Below are 24,437 nucleotides of genomic sequence, written 5' to 3'. Positions count from 1 at the left end.
CAGACTCTTCCCGAGTAAACAAATGCTCATTCAGTCTCCAGGATCTTATGTTCCCATCTTCCAAATGTAACTCCATCCACACCGGACTATGGTCAGACAACGTCCTAGGAAAATTTTTTACCTTCTTAACTCTAAAAAGAAAATCATTAATAATAAAAAAAAATCAATCCTTGAAAATGACTGGTAGTAATAGTAATAGTAGTAAAGTTGGAAGGGACCTTGGAGGTCATCTAGTCCAACCCCCTGCTCAGGCAGGAAACCCTATACCATTTCGGACAAATGGTTGTCCAGTCTCTTCTTAAAAACTTCCAGTGTTGGAGCATTTACTGCTTCTGGAGGCAGGCTGTTCCACTGATTAATTGTTACATCGTGGTGACCAATTGTTCTGTCAGGAAGTTTCTCCTTAGTTCTAGGTTGCTTCTCTCCTTGATTAGTTTCCACCCGTTGCTTCTTGTCCTGCCTTCAGGTACTTTGGAAAATAGCTTAATTCCCTCTTCTTTATGGCAGCCCCTGAGATATTGGAATACTGCTATCATGTCCCCCCTTTTCCTTCTCTTCGTTAAACTAGACATATCCAATTCTCGCAACCGTTCCTTATATGTTTTAGCCTCCAGTCCCCTAATCAGCTTTGTTGCTCTTCTCTGTACTCTTTCTAGAGTCTCAACATCTTTTTTACATCGTGGTGACCAAAACTGGATGCAGTATTCCAAGTGTGGCCTTACCAAGGCATTGGAGAGTGGTATTAATACTTCACGTGATCTTGATTCTATCCCTCTGTTAATGCAGCCTAGCACTGTGTTGGCCTTTTTGGCAGCTGCAGCACACTGCTGGCTCATATTTAAGTGATTGTCTACTAGGACTCCGAGGTCCCTCTCACAGTTACTACTATTGAGCATGGTGCCACCTATGCTGTACTTGTGCATTTGTTTTTTCTTGCCTAAATGTAGAACCTTGATTTTTTCACCATTGAATTTCATTTTGTTAGTTAGTGCCCAGTGTTCAAGTCTGTCCAGATCCTTCTGTATCTTAAGCCTGTCTTCTAGAGTGTTGGCTATTCCTGCCAGCTTGGTGTCGTCTGCAAATTTGATGAGTTCCCCATCTATCCCTTCATCCAAATCGTTGATGAAGATGTTGAAGAGTACTGGGCCCAGAACAGAGCCCTGGGGCACCACACTACACACTTCCCTCCATATAGATGCAGTTCCATTGAGGACCACTCGCTGAGTACGACCGGTCAGCCAGCTACGGATCCATCTGGTGGTGGTTCTGTCTACCCCACATTTATCTATCTTGTCAAGTAGTAGGTTGTGATCTACTTTATCAAATGCCTTACTGAAGTCCAAGTACATTATGTCCATAGCATTCCTCTGATCCACTAATTTTGTCACTTGGTCAAAGAATGCAATAAGATTTGTCTGGCATGATCTATTTTTGACAAACCCATGTTGGCTTTTAGTAATGACTTTGTTTGCCTCTAGGTATTCGTTGATTCGTTGTTTGATTATCTTTTCCAGGATCTTCCCAGGTATTGAGGTCAGGCTGATAGGTCTGTAATTTCCTGATCCATTTTTTTTCCTTTTTTGAGGATGGGAACTACATCAGCTCTTTTCCAGTCCTCTGGTAGTTCCCCTGTGTTCCAGGATCTTTGAAAAATATAGTTCAGTGGCTCCGATATCACATCTGCCAGTTCCTTGAGAACTCTGGGGTGTAATCCATCTGGTCCTGGCGATTTGAACTCATCTAGGCTGGACAGGTGCTCCCTAACCATTTTCTTGCCTATCTTAACTTGGGTTTCTGTTTTGTTTTTTATGGCACTATTTTTGATAGGTTGGTCTGTTTTTTCCCTTTGTGTAAAGACAGATGCAAAAAACGAGTTAAATAGTTCTGCTTTCTCCCTGTTGCTTGTCACTGTCAGGCCGTAGTAGAGGCCATCCGATTTACCCGCAGCAGCAAAGCTTCCATTCCCTGGAACGGCGTCCGTCCGGCCCGACATCCAGCTGATTGGCGCGCATGCGCTGGAGTCGCCCTAACACCCAGATCGGCCGACAACCAGCTGGCCAGTGCGCATGCGCGGACACCGCTCCGATGACCAGATGATACAGCCGGAGTCGCACATGCGCAAAGGACATTCCAAACAGCCTAACGCATGTGCAGTTGGTAGACTCAATGGACTTTGCGCAGAGACTACTCTGGAGCTGCTGGTAGGCTGCCGAAGCATCGGGAAGTGGCCGAAGCGTCGAGAAGTGGCCGAAGCGTCGGGAAGCGTTAGGCCATACTAATCGGATGCATCACCATTTAGGGGTGTTGGGTGGTCCGGGAGTGGGTGGTGGCGCATGGGCGGTGGCTGGGGTGTGGGCTAGGCGGGGTCTTAGTAAACTGTATAAAGGGACAGTGAGTTCAATGGTTGCCAGTGCTGACTTTATTCCGTTTCTTGTTCTGAATTAAACCGGATGTTCTCCGTTCCTGACGTGGTGGTTTTTTGACTCTGTTGCGTGCGTGTCAAAGACGGGGGTAACAGTAAGTCAGCACTCCCCCAAGCTCCTTTATTAGCTTAACCATGGAGCAGACGGTAGGCAGCATGGCCGAAGGGGTGCAAGACGCCGATTTGGTGGAGGATATCCTTGAACAGACAGAGGACCTGGGCTCGTCTGTGGATCCAGGGGCGGTGATGGAGGGACCGGTGGTTCGCCCGAAGGAGAAGAGTATTCCACCGGTGCTGGATGTGGATCCTGGGATTACGCACAGGCCAGCAGTAACCGAGGCGGCTGGTTGGGGGCTGAGCTCCACTTTCCAATGTATGGGCATCGGGCGTCGGCTTATGCCAGGTGACAGAGACCCTGCTGTGGACTGGAGGGAAAGGAGAGTGGTCAGTGACAAGGAGGGTGATTGGAGTTGCTCCACCACCCCTGGACAGTACACCCTTGATGTATTAAGGGCTAGGTTTGGGGAACCAGGGTTCCTTCCCAGATAGGGGGTGGCCTCCCAACGTCCTGTTGATTCACCTGGATTCCATCTGGCTAGTCCACAGTTGAGGGGGTCAACAGCACAGCTGGAGCAAGGGGGACATGGAGGCGTGGGAACGGGATCCCATGGTAAGTAGTCCGGTGGTACCATTCACCATACCAATCTGCCTGGTGCATTGTAAATCTGGACAACGCATAGAGTGTAAAGCATTGATAGATTCGGGTTGTACCCGGTGTTTGATCAGTAGGAAGGTGGCGGATGCGTTGGGGCTTCGATTGGTCACATTGTCTCGACCGATCAATTTCGAACAGGTGGATGGGTCCTTGCTAGGTGGGGCACCGGTATCTCATGTAACTGAACCGGTACGACTGGAGATGAGCGATCATTGGGAGTTGCTACATTTTATTGTAATTCCCTCAATGACTGAAGACGTGATCTTGGGGTTGGCATGGCTTGACAAATGGCAACCGGTTATCTGGTGGGCAGGTGGATATCGCCGTATGAGATTAGTTGTAGGTCCCTGGCCGCCGGGCACTGAGAGGGAGAATCCACAGGTACAATTACCACCTGCTAAACTGCGGGTTAAGGAAAGGATCAAAGTGGCGGTAGAAGCTAGTGAAAGCAAACGGTTATTCCCTGTGGAGTACGAAGATTTAAAGGACGTGTTTAGTGAGCAGGAGTGTGATGCGTTGCCGCCACACCGCTCTACCGACTGTGCGATAGATATCATACCGGGGGCTAAGCTGCCAAAACCCCGGATGTACCCCATGTCTCCTAAGGAGTTGGAGGAACTACGAAGGTATATTGATAAGAACTTGGGGTGTGGGTTTATACAGCCAGCCCGATCTCGGATTGCGGCTCCTGTGATATTTCAGGGGAAAAAGGATGGTGGATTACGTCTTTGCGTAGACTTTAGGGGGTTGAATGCGGTAAGCACTGAAAATATGTATCCATTACCCTTGTTGAAAGACATGCTATCTCATTTATCCCAAGGGAGGGTTTTTACTAAGCTTGATTTGAGGGAAGCATACTACCGCATCCAAATAAAACCAGGAGACGAGTGGAAGACCGCGTTTAATTGCCCTTTAGGGAGCTTCCAGTTCACTGTTATGCCGTTTGGGCTAAAGGGAGCGCCTGCAGTATTCATGCAGACCATTAATGCGGTGTTGCATGAACATTTATATCGCGGGGTGTTAGTCTACCTGGACGATATTTTGATATATTCTAAGACCATGGCAGAACATATACAATTGGTTAGAGAGGTATTACACAAACTCCTCCAGGCCCAGTTGTTCGTGAAGCTCTCAAAATGTGAGTTCCACAAAACCTGTATCGAATATTTGGGATACAAGATATCAGCCTCGGGAATAGAAATGGATCCGGGAAAAGTGAAAGCAGTACTTGGGTGGCAGGCACCTAGGACGAGACGCCAGTTGCAGAGCTTCTTGGGGTTCGCGAATTTTTACAGGCAGTTCGTTCCTGATTTTGCACGGGTGGCTTTGCCACTTACGGAATTATTGAAAACGCAGAACTCTCCTGTAAAGACACGGCCTAGTCAGCCATTAGCGTGGTCCAGGGAATGTCAGGCTGCGTTCGAACATCTAAAGACATTGTTTGCCAAGGAGCCCATTCTACTACATCCAGATCCCGATAAACAGTACATTGTCCAGGCAGATGCGAGTGATGTGGCGGTGGGGGCTGTGTTGTTGCAACGAAACACCAAAGGCGAGTTACAGCCCTGCGCTTATACTTCACGCAAGTTATCAGAAACTGAGAGGAGATGGGCTATATGGGAGAAGGAGGCCTTTGCTATTAAATGGGCCTTGGTAACATGGCGGCATCTTCTGGAAGGGGCTAGACATGAAATCGAAATATGGATGGACCATAAAAATCTGGCTGTATTGCAATCGCCCCGACGTTTAGCCCCCAAACACGTGAGATGGGCGCAATACTTTCAACAGTTCACTTTCCAGCTTAAATATGTCCCTGGGGGCTGTAATTTCCTGGCGGACGCATTATCGAGGTTGCCTCAATATGAGAGTCAAAGGGAAGAAATAATACAGGCTATATTACCACCATATACCCAGGGAGTGGGTAAGGTAAGGTCCCGTCCCACTCTCGGAGATTTTGAGTCAGAGTTGAGGGCGGCAATACCACAGGACTCGTGGTTTCAAAAACACCGTACCCTGTTCACCCAGAGAGACGGATTGGTATGGTTCAGAGGAAAACTATATGTTCCAATTGTATTACGACCTGGGGTCCTTCAGAGATGTCATGATGCATAGCTGGTGGGACATTTCGGGTTTGTCAAGACATTACACCTGACTAGGCGCCAGTTCTGGTGGCCTACATTAAGAAATGATGTTGAACACTATGTAAAAGCATGTCCCGTATGTGCTACATGTAAATCTCAGCCAGGAAGGCCGGCTGGGTATTTACAGCCGGTGGCTGACCCTGAACATCCATGGCAAGATATCGCCATGGATTTTATCATAGAATTGCCAAGTAGTAAGGGACATACAGTTATTTGGACAGTAATCGACCTGTTCTCAAAACAGGCGCATTTTGTTCCATGTAGAAGGTTGCCAACTGCTCAAAAATTGGCCCATATGTTTCTGATACATATATACCGAATCCATGGAGCCCCTCAGCGAATAATATCTGATCGAGGGGTCCAATTTACGGCAAAGTTCTGGAAAGGCTTCACAGCATTGCTGGGAACGTCACAGGGGCTCAGCACTGCGTACCAGATTGTGTGGTGCCTGAGTTCCCCTATTGTCTTACCACCTATTTGGTTAGTGCACTTTATGTGGCACTCGCTATTAGAGGCTTCATTTTGCTTGATAGCAAGGTTGGTATTCTTGTCCACACACACATCTATGCTACATGCACTGATAGCCCTATAATTTTTAAATTGCTGGGGACAGGGTTGTTCCGTATCAATTAACTCCCTGTCCCCACTGTTTAGTTTAAATTTCCCTTCAGAAAATCTGTGAATTTATAGCCGAGTAACTCAGTCCCTTTTTTTGATGGATGCAAACCATCTCTTTTGTACATCTTTTGATTGGACCAGCTACTGACATCGTGACTAATATATCCAAAGTCTTCCCCTTTACACCACTCCTTTAGCCACATATTGAATTGTGCTATGCGCTGGCCTTTTCCGTTTTGCTCCTTATACACTGGTAAAACCTCTGAGAAAGAAAGCCTACAGCCTATTCTGCTAAGTTCCTTCCCCAAGCTCTGGAAATCATTCTGCACAGAGAGTACATCTTTTTGGGACAGATCGTTAGTGCCAAGATGTACAATAGCCTCCACATCACAGTCCTTGCTGCCATTCTTGATTATTTTAGAAATACGCTTCTTGTCCCTACTGGCAGTAGCACCTGGAAGACACCTGACCTCTTTCGAAGCCTCTGTATTCTTTCCTAAATTTACATCCCTTATAATTGAATCACCTACCAGAAGATAGCTTCTCTTTTTGGGTGACTTTCTATTCTTGCATGACTGATGTGCAATACCTGATTCACACTTCTCCCTGTCGAAATCTAGTTCTTCATCTCGGACCACAATCCCCTGCTTATTTGAGTTATCTTCACAAATACCTTTACCTGTCTCCTTAATGTCCCTATTAAGGTCAGCAAGGGCACTGTAACTGTTGTGCAGGGACATAGCGAAAGCTTTGTGTTTATGGTTCATAGCTCTCACCCTGCCAGAACCCACGGTTGTCCACACTGCCCTTCTCCTGCAGGATCTTTGTGGTAAAGGGGACTGATAGCACGGAGGCTTACTAGAATAGAGGGGCTGAACTGGACACCTAATTTCTGCCCGAAGAGCACAGATTACAGACCCTAGGTAAATGATCTGTCCTTGTAGGCTAGTGATTTGTTTACAGATAGGACAGTTTCCAAGTTTGAAAAGGGTACTGCGAAAGACAGCTGCAAAGCAAGTGTTGCACTGAACTAAGCCAGACATCTTAGATACAGGGGATCTCAGACACACTTGCCCTGAATGTACTGCTGCTGTTTGTGATTTTTAGTTATATAATTCGTGCGCCATTATATAATCTGTAAGTTTTGGGAGAATCCACCAGGAAAGTAGCGAGGCCCTGATTGGATCTCCATAATATTTATAGTGTATTATACTCTATTTAAACCCCATTTCAACTCCTGCCGGGCTGCTGGAACGTGTTATATTGCATCAGCTGCCGCTTAATCTGTACGTTTTGGGAGAATCCACCAGGAAAGTAGCGAGGCCCTGATTGGATCTCCATTATATTTATAGTGTATTATACTCTATTTAAACCCCATTTCAACTCCTGCCGGGCTGCTGGAACATGCTATATTGCATCAGCTGCTGATTAATCTGTACGTTTTGGGAGAATCCACCAGGAAAGTAGCGGCCTGTCCGAGTAAAAAGTAAAGTCTCTATCACTTATATTCCTTTCTCGCCAAATGTCAATAAGTTCCAACTCTTCTTTCAAATCAAAAAAAGTTTTAGGTAATTTAGTTTGAGTAAAAATTTTACAAGAACTCTTTTTATCTCTCATTGAATCCAAAACTCCATTCCAATCTCCCATCAAAATTACAGATTTATAATCCAACTGAGATATTTTCCCTTGCAAAAGCATGTAAAATTGCTTCTGTTGTTGATTAGGGGCATATAGTCCAACAATAAGAACTTTCTTGCCTTGTAATAATAACTCCACAAAAACATATCTTCCTTCCGAATCAGCCTCTATTAATTTAGCCAATAAGTTTTTCTTCACATAAATTACAACACCCCCTTTTTCCCCTGGAGCTGGAGCCATGAAATGTGATCCCAAACGAAAATTTATCAAATATTTTGAATCCTTTAAAGTTATATGAGTCTTTATTATGTTGTTTCAAATAGTGGAAAACTTTCTCCTTTTCTGTGGTGAGTTTAAACCATTAACATTCCACGTCAGGAACTTTGCCATCTCCACCAGCCTGAAGCCTCTGAAGCATGGCTTGAAGATCAATTGTCAAAGATCTTTTAGGTCTTGCCCCTCCCACAGGCTCTGTAATAACAGTTCCTTCTATTTTATCACCACTCTTCTGCTGCTGCTCTTTTTCTTTACGTTTATGGGCAGCTCGTGTCATCCTTTGTTCTTTTATCTCAAAATTCTGTGCAGCCAAAGCCGCTTGTTCCATAACCATCCGTGAAGAGGCTCCTGCCATTGCAGGCTCTTCTTCAATTTTACTTATTTGTGAGGATGAAGACGGTCCTGCCTTTAAAATAGAATAATAAAAATCTCTTGCCTTTGAAACTGTAGTTAATCTATAACGTGTTCCATCATAATTCACTGCTATTCCATTTGGGATCTCCCATCTGAACTGGATTTGGTGACATTTTAACTCATCAGACAAAAAGGTGAAATCTTTTCTGCTTCTTAAAATTTTTGGAGGTATTTCTTTTAAAATTATCATATCTTGGGCTGCAATTTGAAACCTCTGTTTATAAAAAGCTTGTATAATTTCATTACGAATAGATCTTCTGTAAAAGTAAATGACCACATCTCTTGGTAAGTTTCTCTGTCTAGCAACCCGTGAATTGACTCTAAAAATTTTTCTATCTCATTCCCAACTTCCTCTAGTTTCCATCCAAGATTAAAGGCAATATCTTTAACAATAAGCATCTTTAAATCTTCCTGTAAGTTTTCTTTCAATCCCCTGATGCGCAGAGCAAACTCCATTTCTCTGTATTGTGAGATAGTTAGTTCATCCTGTGTGGATTCTATCTTGTTCTCCACTTCCTCCATTCTAGATTCCAGTCTTGCTGCATTTTCAGTGACCTCCTCCATTTTATCATCAATCCTTTCAATATACAAAGCAAGTCCTTGAAACGCAAATAATATATCCTCCCTAACCTCTTTATTTCTTTTCTCCAATAATTCTTCTGTAATAGCCCTCTCTGCAATCATAAAATCTTTTACCTCCTCTTTAATATCCAAAGCAGTCGTTTTTAAAGCTTCTTGTAAGTCTTTAAGAGAAAAAAGAGGAGGAGGGGAGGGAGGGGGTGACTTTGGTTTAGACTGAGAAACAGATTGAGTCATTAGAGAGGAAATAGAAGCTTTAGGAACTGAAACCAAACATTTTGAAGCCATTCTTTTAAATTCAAAGGAGCAAGATTCTTGCCTCATCAAGGTTTTTTTAAATAGTAAAAAAGAAAAAAAGAAAAAAGGAGCAAGATTCTTGCCTCTATATTTGAAACATAAACTGTATCCAACTTTTAACTTTGTTGCAAAATCAAACAAGAAAGACCATCGCCATTTTGCCTTTCATTTTCACTTTCTTCTTCAAAAGGGAAAGTAAACAATAAAAAAGGAGAAGATAATTGCAAGAGTTAAAGTTCCAATTAATCCTAAATCCACTTTCTCCTGGTCTGCTCCATCTGCATATATGTACTCACAAAGCCACAGAAAAAAGCAGATGTGGAAGCGGCGTCTTGCTTCATCCCAGAACTTCGGGACAAAGACATCCTGGAGCACGGAGTAGGTTCAGGCTCCGAGGGAGCTCTACCCTCCGATCCCCAAAGTTATAGGGATCCAGGGGAGTTCTTCCTCTACCTGAGCAGCTCTTCTCTTCCCTTTCTCCCAGGGAAGAGATTCAAGCCACGGGACAGCTGATTGTCAGAGTCCTGCCGGCTTTTACGCAATCCGGAAATGGGCGGCTTCTAAAAAAGCCGCCATCGTTGCAGCTTGATCCACCGGAAGTCGCAAATGGACTTTCTTGTTTTTCTTTGAAGACGTTTCGCTTCTCATCCAAGAAGCTTCTTCAGCACTGACTGGGTGGTGGGGAATGGAAGGATTTATACTCCTTGCAGACTGCTAGTCATTTGCATTCTTTTAGAGAGTCACTGAGGCCATTTGGAGGTTTACCTGTGTCCTCAGGGTCACCTGAGTAATGCAAATGTGTGTGGAGCCTTCTTGGCTGTAGGATGTTTTCTGCCCTGTGTCCCTTCACTGTTGAAGACAGGCGTGGGCTGTTGGGGATGAGTCTGTGATGTCTTCATCTCAAACTGAATCCCTGGATTACTGAGAATCTCCATAGACATTTGCAGACGTTTCATTCCACGAACTAGGTAACATCATCAGTTCTCTCTATTTGACAAGTTTCCATCCATTACAGGTAGTCCTTGACTAACACCAGTTTGTTTACTGACCGTTTGAAGTTATAGTGCCATTTTAAAAAGTGACTTATAACCATTTTCACACTTACAACCATGCAGCATTCCCATGCTCATGTTCATTAAATAAATTTAGATGCTTTGCAACTGGTTCATATTTATGTCAGTTGCACTGTCATGAGATCACGTGATCCATTTTTGAAAATTTCTGACAAGCAAAGTCAATGGGGAAGCCAGTTTCACTTAAGAAACGTGTTACTAATTATTCCCTTAACAACTGTAGCAAGAAAGGCTGTAAAATAGGGCAAAATTCACTTAACAAATGTCTCTCTTAGCAACATAGATTTTGGGCTCAACTGTGGTTGCATGTCAAGGACTACCTGTACTTCTTGTCCTTCTTCTTTGTGACAGCCCTCAAGTGCTAGAAGACAACTTTCTCCCTAATCCTTCTCTTCGATAGGCTAGCCCAGGGGTAGGAAACCTTGGCTCTTTTATGACTTGTGGACGTCAACCATGCATGGCTGGCTCAGTAATTCTGGGACTTGAAGTCCACGAGTCATAAAAGAGCCAAGGTTGCCTACACCTGGGCTAAACATACCTGTTAACCTCCAGATCCTTTATCAATTTTGTTCTCTTCTCTGCACATGTTCCAGGGTTTCAATATCTTTTTTGTTTTGTGGTGACCAAAACTGGATGCAGTATTTTAAATGTGGTCTCACCAAAGTGATCTAAAGCAGTGCTATCAGTTCTCAATATCTTGATGGTACACTTTGGTTGATGCAGCCTAGAACTACATTGCTTTTTTTGTCAGCTTCAGCAAATCGTTGACTCATCTTTCGGAATCCGACCATCAGCCATTCCCACAACATACCATTATTCACACAAATGGTAACAGTGTTTATTTAGATACAATTCCTTACTATTTGCACTTACCCTTTTTTTCCCCCAAAGCGGTCATGAAAGCATCCTCTGATCTATCAGAGAATTCCTCTGGGAAGCTGGTCATTACTTCTTTCACAGTTTTGAATCCAGACAGCACTACTAGAAGCTGAGGTCCAACACTCATGGTGTATATATTTCCATATCGTTTTACAGGCTGCCAAGAGAATCAAAGTTGAGAAATGTTATAATCAAATAAAACAGATTATTTATAAGAGGTCCTTGGTGCTCTCTGAGTCGCTTGTTTTCTTTTCTTTCGTTTCATTACCCTAACTCGGTGACATCATCAGTGCTAGGAAGGAGTGCTGGTTGCTGTCAGTTTATGTTCTGATGTCTTTCATATCTGGATGGGAACGGCAGTCTTAGGATTCTTTGGTGAGATTGTTTACTAATGGCTCTGTGGCAGTTTCTTGATTAGGATTTTGCTTACTTCATTCTTAATCTGAAGTTGACCTTGGAGTTAATCCATGCTGATCTGAGTGCTGATTCCTGGTGGAGGGGTGCTGGAGTCTTTTTCTCTTTTGGGCTGTTTGATAGTCTCTTTTGCATAGTCCAGTGATAGCGAAACTTTTAGAGACCAAGTGCCCAAACTGCAACCCAAAACTCACTTATTTATTGCCGGGTGCCAGGTGGGCATGGCCCACTGGATGGGCATGGCTGTGGTGGTCATGGCAGATTGGGTGGGTATGACCAAGGTGATCATTTCAATGTTGCTTGTGGGGAGGGACATCTGTGGGGGCCGGGCAGGGTTGAAGGAGATCCAGGGGTTCTCTGGCAGGTGGAGCGGTGGGAAGAAGGCTCATCCTCTGGGGAGAGGTGAGACAAGGTGAGACAGGGCGGGGATGCCATTCTCAAAAGGCAAGGTGAGTCAGGGCTGGGGTGGCTGCTGCCTGACACCATCAGCCCCTGCACACAGAGGCCAGTGAGTACAGGGGTGCTGGGATGCATCCGGCCACATGAAACCTCGGTGAGTTAGCAGGTGGCTGGTTGAAGAGGGATGGTTGCCATCTCTGGGGCATGGCGCACGTGCCCACAGAGAGGGCTCTGAGTGCTGCCTCTGGCACGCGTGCCATAGGTTCGCCACCACTGGCATAGTCAATAGATGTTGTTTATGTCTATGTGATCTATTGATTATGTATCTACATGTCTATTGAGCATTGATTATTTATAGTTAATATGCCACTTATAGTCTTTCCTAAATCTTCAGTTCTAAGATTTTTCACCATAAGCAATTATCTGTTCTTTAGAAATTTATTCCCCCCAACCCCAGATTCCTGCCAAAAACTTTTGCATTTGTATTTCCTTTATTTTCCTTTCTCTTTGTTTCTGCTTCAAACATCTGTTTCCTCCATTCACCCTTGCCTTGGATGAGAGAGGGCCTTCTCACTGCCCAGTCCTCCTGTGATTGACAGATATGTGAGCCACAGCTTGTCTATGAGTCACAACCTTTGAACACTACCGTTTGGATGGTCTTCCGAGGCTTTCTCAACCTCTCTGCCTTCTGCTTTTTTCAGTCATCCATTCCTCAACTTTCCAACTGCAGTTATATTGACAGAATGTTCTAGAGACTTGGGCTGCTGAATTAAACCTGAATTAAAATTGGCCACAAGAGTAGTACTATCCATATGAATTATTGGGTAAGGTGTTAAAATAATTGATCAGCTTTCTTTCTTTCTTTCTTTTGGTTCTATTTTTATTTTATTAAAAAAAAGTTAAACTACAAACTCAAAAATATTTAAAAAACAAAAAAATAAAATAAAAAAACAAACATTTTTAAAAGTGTGTTTAAAATGTACCCCTTGAGAAACTGGCCCCAAATTTTAAAAATTCTACATCTATTTGCAAATTATTAATCTGTCATCTATATATTATATTGAGAAAGTAGATAATAATAATAATAATAATCCCCCAGTGAGGCACTACCTTGACATGGTTGTGGGGCTTGTGTACTCTGAGGAAGATGAGAGCTATACCAGAGGTTCAACCATACTGGACATGTCTTATCAGAGGAGTCAGACAAAGAGTATCTCGCCCATAAAAAATATGGTGAGACGTAAATTACAGAACGCCATACCGGCTCGGATGTCGCCCGGGTTAACAAGGTCCGCACTAGATATTGGAGTTCCTGGATATCTGATGAAAAATGGGTTACAGGACTCAGGACTCTTGGCTGAGCAACCAGGGCCAGCAGCTGCAGAACTACTGGAAGAAAAGGTGTTTACACGTCGCGGATACAAAGTGATGGAAAACAAAGAAATAATGATCTGTTACTACAGATCAAGTCCAACAAGAAGAGGGTATCTAAAACTAATGCACCAGTTCTGGAAAGAACAACTTCCAGAATCAGAAATAACAGAACAGAGACTAGTAGACCAACACTGATTTATAATACGAAATAAAGTATTCACAGAAACAGAATTGGACGAACTGCAAAGAGTTACCCAGGGCAAAGAAATCAAAGCCTTACCAGAAGTAATTCAGAATGTAGAGGCAAACCAGGGGGAGTTGGCAGTGAAGGAATCCAGCAGAGATATACAACTGTTCTCATTTGTACCTCTTCCTCAGGAAGAACAAAACCCTCTAACTAAAGAAATAAAAGAATTGAAACAAAGAATAACTGAGCATCTAGAACAGCACAAAAACCACAGAATAAGGCTGCCTGCATTGAAGCTTGTTCCAAAGAAACAGCTAGCACAAGCATTAAAAGATGCAAATACTGCAATATCAAGTATAAGCACCAATTCACTGCAAGAAACAAACCAACTAATGTACAGCACAGCTGCAGTTATAAATGAATACCTGGGATGCAAAATCAACAAAGAAGAAAAACAAACAAACAGTGCACCAGAAAAAATGGAAGGTTAGACTAGAAAATAAGATCAGCAAGTTAATTTCACATGCAAGCAAGCTAGAACAGATGAAAGAAAAGAAGCTGAAGAACAAGAGGACCAAAGAATACCTAATCAAGAAATACCACTTAGAAACAAGGAAGATCAAGGAAGCACTGGAAATAATAAAGCAACAAATAACAGCTATAGCCAGGAAAATCAGTAGATATGAAGCTCGAATTGCAAACTACAGGCAGAACCTCCAATTTCAATCCGATCAGAAACGTTTCTACCAATCCATCAATGGAGAAACTGCAAGGAATCAGTCAGTACCTGACAAGGAAGAAACAGTGCAGTTCTGGAAGCAGATATGGGATAACCCAAAGAAATACAACAAGGATGCGGCTTAGTTAAAAGAGGTGGATGCAGATAAAACAGAAGTTGAAATGAAAGAACTAGTAATAACAACAAAAATGGTAGAAAAAAGAGCAAGAAAAATCAAAAATTGGTCAGCACCAGGTGAAGATGAACTGCATGGGTTTTGGTTGAAACATCTAACTGTTATACACCCACTCATTGCCAAGCAGTTCAACAATATACTACAAGGAGGAGAAATTGAAAAGTGGCTAATAACTGGGAAAACCTACCTAATAATGAAAAATCCAGCAAAAGGGGCACCACCAGGCAACTACAGACCAATTACCTGCTTACCAACAACTTTCAAATTACTAACTGGTGTGGTAGCTGATGCAATACAACAGCATCTAGTTGAAAACAATCTCTTTCCACCTGAGCAGAAAGGAAACCGCCCCAATAGCAGAGGAACAAAAGATCAACTCCTAATAGACAAAATGATCTTGGAAAACTGCAAGAAAAGGAAGACCAACCTGAATGTGGCATGGATTGACTACAAAAAGGCATTTGACTCTCTGCCATATGACTGCATAATCAAGTGCGTAGAAATAACAGGAGTCAGTAGAAACATCAGAAAATTTGTGCAAAGATCGATGGCACAATGGAAGACACAGTTGCAGATCAATGGTGAAAGACTGGGAGAGGTTAATATCAAGAGAGGAATATTTCAAGGAGATTCATTATCACCATTACTATTTGTTATTGCACTGTTTCCTCTGTCAACAATACTGAATAACTCAAGACATGGCTATCAAACATCAAAAACATCTGCCAGACTATCCCATCTCCTTTACATGGATGATCTGAAGCTGTATGGAAAAACATCATCTGAAATAGAATCGCTGCTCAACACTGTCCGTATATATAGCCAAGTTATTGTTATGGAGTTTGGCTTGGACAAATGTGCCACACTTACTATCAAACAAGGAAAAATAGTGAAAACTGAAGGAATCAAGATGCCCTACAAAAATAACATTAAGAGTCTGAATGAGGAAGATTACTACAAATACTTGGGTATCCTTCAAGCTGACAACATCAAGCACACTGAAGTCAAGAAAAAGATTAGAGGCAAATGCATTAAGAGAGTGAAGAAGATCTTAAAGTCCAAACTCAGTGGAGGAAATACCATAAAGGCAATCAACACTTGGGCAATTCCAGTCATTAGGTACACAGCTGGAATAGTGGACTGGACTCAAGCAGAACTAAACGCAATGGATAGGAAGACCAGAAAAATAATGACAATGAATCATGCCCTTCATCCACGCAGTCACGTTGACAGACTTTATCTACCAAGGCAAATAGGTGGGCGTGGAATGCTGCAAGTACATCAGATGGTTGAAGAAGAAAAAATGGCTTTGAAAGAATATCTGAAGGACAGTGATGAAGATGCACTGAAATTAGTATATCAGGAAGGCTTACTGACTACTGGAGAGACCAAACTGGCCTACAAGAAAGACCAAATGAAGAACAGAATAGAGGCATGGGAAGACAAAGCACTACATGGCCAATATGTTAAAAAAATAGCTAGGAAAGAAATAAGAACAAGACCTGGAAATGGCTAAGAGCAGGAAAATTGAAGAAAGAGACCGAGGGACTAATTCTGGCTGCACAAGACCAAGCCTTAAGGACAAATACATATAAAGTCAAAATTGAGAAGACAGCAACAGACAGTAAGTGCCGCCTATGCAAAGAAGCTGAAGAAACAGTGGACCACTTGGTAAGCTGTTGCAAGAAGATTGCACAGACTGACTACAAGCAGCAGCATGACAAAGTAGCAACAATGGTGCATTGGAAGATCTGCAAAAAATATCATTTGCCTGTGAGCAAAAACTGGTGGGATCATAAAATAGAGAAAGTCATAGAAAATGAAAAAATTAAACTGCTCTGGAACTTCAGAATTCAAACAGACAAGCACCTGCAACATAACACCCCAGACTTAACAATTGGCAATAAGAAAGACAAAATGTCTGAATAGTGGACGTGGCAGTGCGTGGAGACAGCAGAATAGACGAGAAAGAACTGGAGAAGATAACAAAATACAAAAACCTACAAATAGAAATAGAAAGACTGTGGCAAAAGCAAGCAAGGGTAGTACCAATAGTAATAGGCTCCTTGGGTCCAATCCCAAAACAACTGGAGCACCACTTGAACACCATTCACATTGACAAATTTGCTATTAGTCAATTGCAAAAGGTGGCCTTACTAGGAACTGCTTCCATCCTGCGATGATATCTGTAATACCATCAAACATCCACATCTGCCTATCCCAGGTCCTGGGTAAGGACTCGATAGGTAGACAAAATGCCAAATACAGTCTGAACATCTGGCTGACTGTGCAATGATCTATAATAAAGGCAAGGTTAACGTTTCAAAATCCTATTAAGAAATTGTTATTTTAATCAACTCATAGAAAATCTACCTTGGCATCTTATCTATCCCAAATCCTCCCAAGAGTTAACAGTAATTCATCCTAAATTAAATATCAACGTTTATTTCTCAATACCACATGTTTTCCATATTTATCTGGTTAAATATAATAAATTTAATCTTCAGAGTTGGTCTATCTACCCAAAAAGGTCAAGATGAAATTGTTACCAGTTAAGTGTGATAAATCCATTCCCCAAATTGCCTTCAACCCTCCTAGGGAAAATCAGTTTATCACTTCTCCATTCAGTTAGGTTTCTGCTGTTGAAAAAGAATTCAGACTTGAACTTCATTGAGTTGTGTGAAATCAAATTATGCTCAGTCTGTACAGTCCACATTTCTTAGAAATGAATCTGCTGCTTTCAAACCACATTCCTTTTCTGGATCTAATTTATCCACAGCTACAAGCATCTGAATATTTTCCAAAGCCATTATCATTTCATCAAACTTTTTAAAATGGCTTTCAAAACTAAGGATTGCATGTTATCAAACTTTTTATCAGTTATCAGACAGATTTGCTGGTCTGTAATCTGATACATTGTTGCTCTGTGTAATTTAGCAATGATACATAAAAGAAAACAGGAAACACAAAATCCTAAAGCAAAGTGAAGAAGTAGATAATAAAGCAGGGAAAATATTTTCTGGATATTTTGATCAAAAGTTAAAATAAAAATAAAAAATAAGCTCCAAATATTTTTGTAAAATTAATAAGATGCAAAAAACCCATGGTGAAAGTCCAATATAGATGTAAAGCAGATGAAAGTATTCCCATTCTGCCAGCCAGTCTACTTTTAAAGATAAAAAACAAAGTAAAACAAAAGATTCAAAAAGTGAAGGTAAAACCCAGGCATGCTTAAGAAAACAAACTGCTGAGAGGAAGATAGATGATTGGAAACCTTCTGACTACTTCCACGGGAACCTGGAATCTTCACAACTCCCCTTAATGAGCTGTCTTGGCTCATTTCTAAGTGCTCTCATTCAAATCCAGGGAGCGTCACTGCCAGAGAACAAGCTTTGGAAGCAAAATCAGCAGATCATCGGCAGAAAAAGGAAAAATTCCTACCCTTCGATAGCCAACTTAAAGAGGAAATACTTCCTTGTAATATTATGATTTATGCAGATAGTGGAAATAGATGTCTAGAACAAAGATCCATAGAGCTTTTGAAATCATTATAAAATGTCTAGCTTCATTTAGGCAGAATGAAGGAGAAACCTCTCCTCTCTGAAGAACTGGTTCCATTTTCAAACATTTCTTGGTAAGACTGAACTAGAATCTGCTGCCTAAAAACTCAGCCCCATTTATTTCACATTCTACTCTGTGAAACGGTGATGAGCAGGTCTTGGCTTCGATATTCTGACATGAAGAGGAAAATAATCAAATGTCATTGCTATCATTTAATTAATGCAAGAATATTTACTAGGTTAATACATTTTTCTACAGTTATGTTACAGAGAAAATAATTGAGAATGATTTTATATATCATTGGTTAATTATTGAGAATGAAATACCTTACGAAAATAATCTTCACGAAACCAAAACCCGTAAGCCCACAAGGTCCCAATGAGAGGTAGAGCCAAAGGACCAGGAGGCAAATGTCTTTGGATCCAAAATTGTCTCATGAAGAAGAGAATCAGCAGAGCAAGCAGCAAAACAAACAAAATTGTCCCTACAGCCATTATTTTTCTGGCTTTTTGCTTCTTTGATCTTCACTTGTGGATCTGAAGATGGTTGTATCCTTTTGTCTGATGCTTTTTTTTCTTCCTGTTTTATATACTCCATTGATGGGATACAAATAGCAACATGATGCTGATGTTCTGCCTCATTTGTGCTGGAACTTTGTCAAGAAGGTACCATCACATTAATTCAGGTTAATGAGGTTGCCTCTGATCACATGCCACAAAAATAACTCATGAGATTCAGTGGCCAGTTCTTTAAACAACTTGTTTTTTCAGGTCAACTCATGGGAAGTTTAATAACAACAACAACAACAACAACAACAACAACAACAACAATAATAATAATAATAATAATAATAATAATAATAATAATAATAATAATAATAAAGTTGGAAGGCACCTTGGAGGTCATCGAGTTCAACCTCCTGCTCAGGCAGGAAACCCTACACCATTTCGGACAAATGGCTGTCCAGTCTCTTCTTAGAAACCTCCAGTGTTGGAGCATTCACCGGTTCTGGAGGCAGGTGGTTCCACTGGTTAATTGTTCTCACTGTCAGGAAGTTTCTCCTTAGTTCTAGGTTGCTTCTCTCCTTGATTAGTTTCCATCCGTTGCTTATTGTCCTGCCTTCAGGGGTTTTGGAGAATAGCTTGATTCCCTCTTCTTTGTGACAGCCCCTGAGATATTGGAACAGAGGAAGCCTTTTGCAACTAAACTAAGTGTAATCCTTGTGCTAATACGGAGGGCTGTTGTAATAGATTCTGCAACATCTGTTATTGATTGAAAGGTGCCCTTAATCCAAGCATCTAATTATAGATCAAGAGCTATAAGTGTTTAGAAATACTTATCTAAAAACAATGACACCAATCAGCTGCCTAATCCATTAGCACATCTGAATATGATACATGCTAAAGTTTTAGCAGCAACAATTTACTTAACTGAAGTAATATGAGACTCAATAGAGACCACATGGCTTGAGTAGGCCCTAGCTATCCTTTGTGATATTTTGTTTTGCTTTATGGTCCAATATTTTTGTTATCCTTTTTATTCCTTACTACTATATTACTGATTGTCATGATGTATCTCATTCTGAGAACAGACTGAATCTTTGGAAGTTTTTTTGAAGCTCACATCTGCCCTTGTTCCTGAGCTCCAGGTGTTTACTTTTTCTCCGTGGGAACACAGCAGAACTCAGAATGACTCGTGTTTCACTTGATTTCTAGAGTCATTCCATAATTATTCTTTCATAGGACCTCCTTTATGGTAATTGGGTGCCAGGCCATGCCTCAAGGAAAGGGATCCCCCAGTTCTCTCCTTGAATCACGTCCTTGCTTGTTTTTAATTTACTTATTTACTCAATGTATAAATTATCTCATTCAGAGCCATGGTGTTGCAGTGTTTTGAGGACTATAGTATTGTAGGCTGACTATGCCCGCTGCCAGCAGTTCAAGTCGTGAGCGGCTCAAGGGGAAGACTCACAAGGAAATTAGAGGAAATATTGCAACAAAGGGAAGACAATATGGTATAGAATTGTATTGACCAGGGATGCTGCTTTGGCAAGTAGAGTCTTCATGGAAAAGCAAAATCACCAATCTGTGTGTATACTTAAATATATCAGGTTTCTGGACTTCCAGTCCTGTGCGGTAACGACTGGTCTCAGGCTTGCCGACTGCCCAACCCCTGTGGCAGGAGAAACGCTGTATTTCATTAATCAGCCCAAGCTACTTGCAACCGATGTACAAAAGAACTAACCAGCACTACAATAAACAGCGTCCTTGAAACTGGCTGAGGAATCTGATTTTCTCTTCTCTATTCTAAATTTCCTGGAAAAGATCCTCAAGAAGCAAAATAACTCTGAAAGTGAAGGAGGAGGACTTCTACCCCATCCTTATACTAACAGAAGCAGCAAATTAAAATTTCTATGGGGGATCAAAATATATGGTAGTGAAATAAATTTATAAACTTGAAAGATAAAATTTAACTTTGCACAAGTGTAAGATGGTTGAATGGTTAAGGCTCTCATTTTAAAGACGATTGTTCATATTGAAAACTGACACCTAGTGGTGGATGAAGATTATGGCAGCTGATTTCCATAGAGAACTTGCCAAAACCTGGAAAAAGCTAATCTGTGTTTGTGACCTTAAAAGCTTTTAATAATAAAGAACAGCTGTGACAAAAAAAAGAAAGCAGACAAAGAGAGAATTATAAACGTTAGAAAAAAAATCTGTTTTGAACTCTTTGGATTACAAATATCTATTTAACCAGGTCTCTAAAGCTATTCGTAGATAAGAAGGAAAACTCCAACTTTTGGCTATCATGGATCAAAAACATAGAGAGAACACACCAAGGAAAAATAAATACCTCTCATGAGGAGATATATAGTATAGTGCAATTAATTCAAATAACACTGAGTTCAAATCACAAAGAAATCCAAAATAACTTTGAAAATACAAATCAAACTATCTCTAAGTTAGCTTTACAACCAAACAACTTCCAAGAAACAACAACAGAGAAGGAGCAGATAAAACAAATAAGTGGACATAAAATTGAAACTAGAGACTCAAAGACAGAACTTAATAAAGCAAGAAAACATGATTTAATCCTAGTGGAAATTTTTTACAAGAAATGGAAAAAACAACTCATCCCTTAAGACTACAAAATAAATCTGAGGACAAAAAAACAGATTGGATAAAATGGAATGTAGAGATGTTGAAAACATGAAAGAGAAAGGAAGTGATAAGAGAAGGAAAGAAAGATAAAGAGAGAAACATTTTAAAGAAACACAGAAAGGCGAAAGCCTCACATAAAGACACTTTATTCGATTTACTTCTTATATCTACAGCAACAATCATGAATATATGGAAAAACTTTTGATTCAGCAAAACACATTGATCAAGAAAGATACTGGTCAAAGGAAAAAGATCAAAGTGAACATTAAGAAATAGATGATGGGATCTACCAGAGAGAATATTTTAAAAAGAAACATTTGTTTGAATATGGTTAAAGAAATAGAAAAGATTCTGAATACATATGTCATTCTAAGAGAGATGAATTCCTTAAATATCCCATCCTCTAAGAATAGTGGCGACTGACAATCCAGGGGAGTTAAAACACTGAAAGAATAACCTTAATCTAACTGGATTTATACACTTCTAAAATTTGGGGACCAAAAATTTATTATCTTTACTGAAGACTTTGATTTTAATTTACAAAAAAGAAATAAAATTGGAAAGAGGATTATAAAAAATTTGGACTTAAAAAACTTTTAATGGCATTGGTGACATCTTGTGGCCAAGTTTGATATTACAAGTTGTTATTTTCTAAAGGAAACTTGGCTTGAAGCCCAGATTACAGATACGACTTTTTCAACCTTGACAAATATCAGCTGTGAGAAGCTCAGCTATGTTCTACACTCAGTTATAAAATTATTTTCATTCTCTGACTTTAAAGCCCTCAATTTAACACACCATTAAGAGAATATGGATGAAGACGAGGAACAGATTCTTTTTATGTTGAAAGCAGTACATGAAACCATTCTTTCAGCTTGTGATGAAATAAGATGCTACAGAAAAAAACAAGATGTCAGCCTAGATAAACAAATCCAAATTTTGACTACATTAAAAAATCAACTATGCAGAAGAAAATAGAAGAAGTAGAACAATTAAATATTATGATAGAGTAGTGGTTCTCAAACTGTAGGTCGGGACCCCATTTGGGGTCGAACAACCATTTCACTAGGGTCACCAAAGAACGCAGTCTGCCATTTTTTTCCCCTTTTCCTTAGCTGTGCTACTACCTTTTATTCTATTGGCTTTTGAAAGGCAATAGAATAGACTCTCTTGAATAGAGTCTAATTCTATTGGCTTTCAAAAGCCAATAGGAATTCTCCAGGCTGTCTCTGCCCTGCTGAGCCCGCCAAAAGTCCCATTCTGCAAACGGTGCTGCACCAGTTGAGTAGACTTATGACCAGTTGGGGGTCGCAGCATTAAAGAGGATTCAACTGACCAACAAATACAGTCATTGGAAAATCCAGAAAAGGGACTGACAACACTGAAAATGAAAAAGACTTTCTATATAAACCAGAAGAAACATAAGGACCAAGAAGAAGAACAGACTGAAGTGAAGACAAACATATCAGGACAACTATGGGGATCTGGAATAATAGAGAGACAATTCGCTAGCCCTTCCCAAAAAAATGGTGACTGGATGGTTTCTTTTATTTCAAATAATATATATATCAACACAGAGAGATCTATTTGATGACTTAAAAGCAGTGACATGGAAGGCGAGCTGGCAAAGGAAGAAAGCCAGAACAAGGCTGAAGAAAATTGGGGTGTTGATTTATTAGAGAGGATTTTATATTACTAATTAAAATAGAGTATACTCAAATAGACAAGATATGTATTTTGAATACTAGATTTTGTTATGAATTGAGATAAAGAAAATTTTGGTCACTTAAAACTTGGAAGTATAAATCTTAAAAGTTAAATTTGAATAGTGATGGGAAATTAAAAAATTGGGGAAAACAAATAAAAGAAATATTAAGGGAAAAGAGAGGAAATATTTGATGTTGAAATAGGAGAAATTATGGTCATTAAATTTAAAACATTTAGAAATTAGTTGGAAATAAGGATGTTATACTGTATTATTAACTAGATGAGGTAAGATGGTAGGAAACAGAATATACTCAAATAGATAAGATGTGTATCCTGAATATTAGACTTTATTAGGAATTGTGACAAAGGAACCTTTGGTTACCTAAAACTTGGAAATTATAAATATCAAATGTTAAATTTAAATAGTGATGGAAAACTAAAAATTGGGAAAAACTAACAACAGGACATTGATTGTTTATAAAGATTGAATGTTAAAGCAACTAGGATATGTATACGCTAAAAATTTATTGATAAATGTAACAATGTTATTTTTACTTAATTGATATAATAAGAACTGTATTAGTTCAAATTTGAGACCGTAGATATTAAGGGAAAAAGACAGGAAATATTTGATATGGTAGCTTGAGATTTTGTATGTTATTGAATTTTCGATTAACCCAGCCACCACGTTGCTTTTTAAATACTTAAATGTAAAATTAGAAAATCAATAAAATATTACAAAAAAGCTCCTTTTAGACAAGAGTACAGCTAAACTAGCAAGTTCATGGAGTCTCACCTTTTGATTTTGCATTCGGTTGAACATTGAAGGAATGTAGATTCCTCTTGGATATCTCTATACTTGCCTCCACGTGAGAGGAATATTACCTCCAATTATTTACTGCCCCAAGTTGTATTAGACTGGAGGATCCAAAAAAATGTTCTACAGATGGCCTGTACTCCTGTACTACTCCACCCTAGACTCCAGGAACTGAATGAGAGACTAGAGGAGTCATTCACATTCTGAAGGTCTCCTAAGAAACGTTTTCTACCCCTAATGAAATGTCACTTTGATTGGTGAGCTCCCTTATCTGCAAGTTTATTTACCCAAATAAATAATTCCTGCCAATTCCATCTGGTTGGCAGGTCTCTATTGTGGTCCCCATTTAGCAAAAGCTTGATCAGGATGATCCTTCGAATTATAGACTGGTTAGTCTCACTGACATCATAGCAAAATTATAGGCCAAATGTTTCTGATACAAGAATGAGGACTGGGTAATAGAAAAGGGCTTGCTACCCAAAAAGCAAACTGGTTTTAACTTTTTCATTTTATTTTATTTAATAGAAAAAGATACCATTAAGGGTAGACAGATATTTATAACTTTTATAAACCTCAGTGCAATATTTGATTCAATAAATAAAGACCTTCTGTGGAAAAACACCTATGGACCTGAGCATGGATCCTAGACTCCTCTCTTTATTCAAGGCATTATATACAAATTCATGCCTAAGGTACACACAGGAATGCATAGTACCCTAATAGGGAAAATTAATACCAATAGAGGAGTCAATCAAGGATGTATACTAGCTCCCATTATCTCTAATCTGGATACAGGTAATTGCATGCCCCCATCGGAGCTTGACTCTGCTGAGGAAAATGAGCTGGAACTG

The 24,437-nt window shown here is 40.4% G+C and overlaps 1 protein-coding gene across 5 annotated transcripts in view; it reads right to left on the bottom strand.

Moving 5' to 3' along the window:
- The window catches only part of LOC120306745 (cytochrome P450 2J2-like), a 48,367-nt gene extending 24,320 nt beyond the window's left edge, over window positions 1-24,047 (bottom strand). Inside the window, exons 1-2 of one of the 5 annotated variants that reach the window (XM_039340515.1) lie at window positions 23,566-24,047; window positions 11,047-11,209 (exon numbers count right to left, since the gene is read on the bottom strand). In XM_039340515.1, coding sequence (XP_039196449.1) covers window positions 11,047-11,209; window positions 23,566-23,592 — 190 coding nt within the window. In that variant the 5' untranslated portion in view covers window positions 23,593-24,047. Of the gene's footprint in view, window positions 1-11,046; window positions 11,210-16,889; window positions 17,037-18,227; window positions 18,592-18,795; window positions 18,852-23,565 lie in introns of those variants that run through there. The other 4 variants (XM_039340516.1, XM_039340514.1, XM_039340517.1 and 1 more) reach the window with 4 other exon arrangements.
- Window positions 24,048-24,437: the final 390 nt, after the last annotated feature.

This window comes from Crotalus tigris, unplaced genomic scaffold (genome assembly GCF_016545835.1).
Source record: "Crotalus tigris isolate CLP2741 ecotype Arizona unplaced genomic scaffold, ASM1654583v1 scf7180000017752.986373038:1224578, whole genome shotgun sequence".
NCBI lineage: Eukaryota > Metazoa > Chordata > Lepidosauria > Squamata > Viperidae > Crotalus > Crotalus tigris.
The sequence above is the reverse complement of the archived record's forward strand: the minus strand, read 5'-3'. Positions and strand labels throughout refer to the sequence as shown.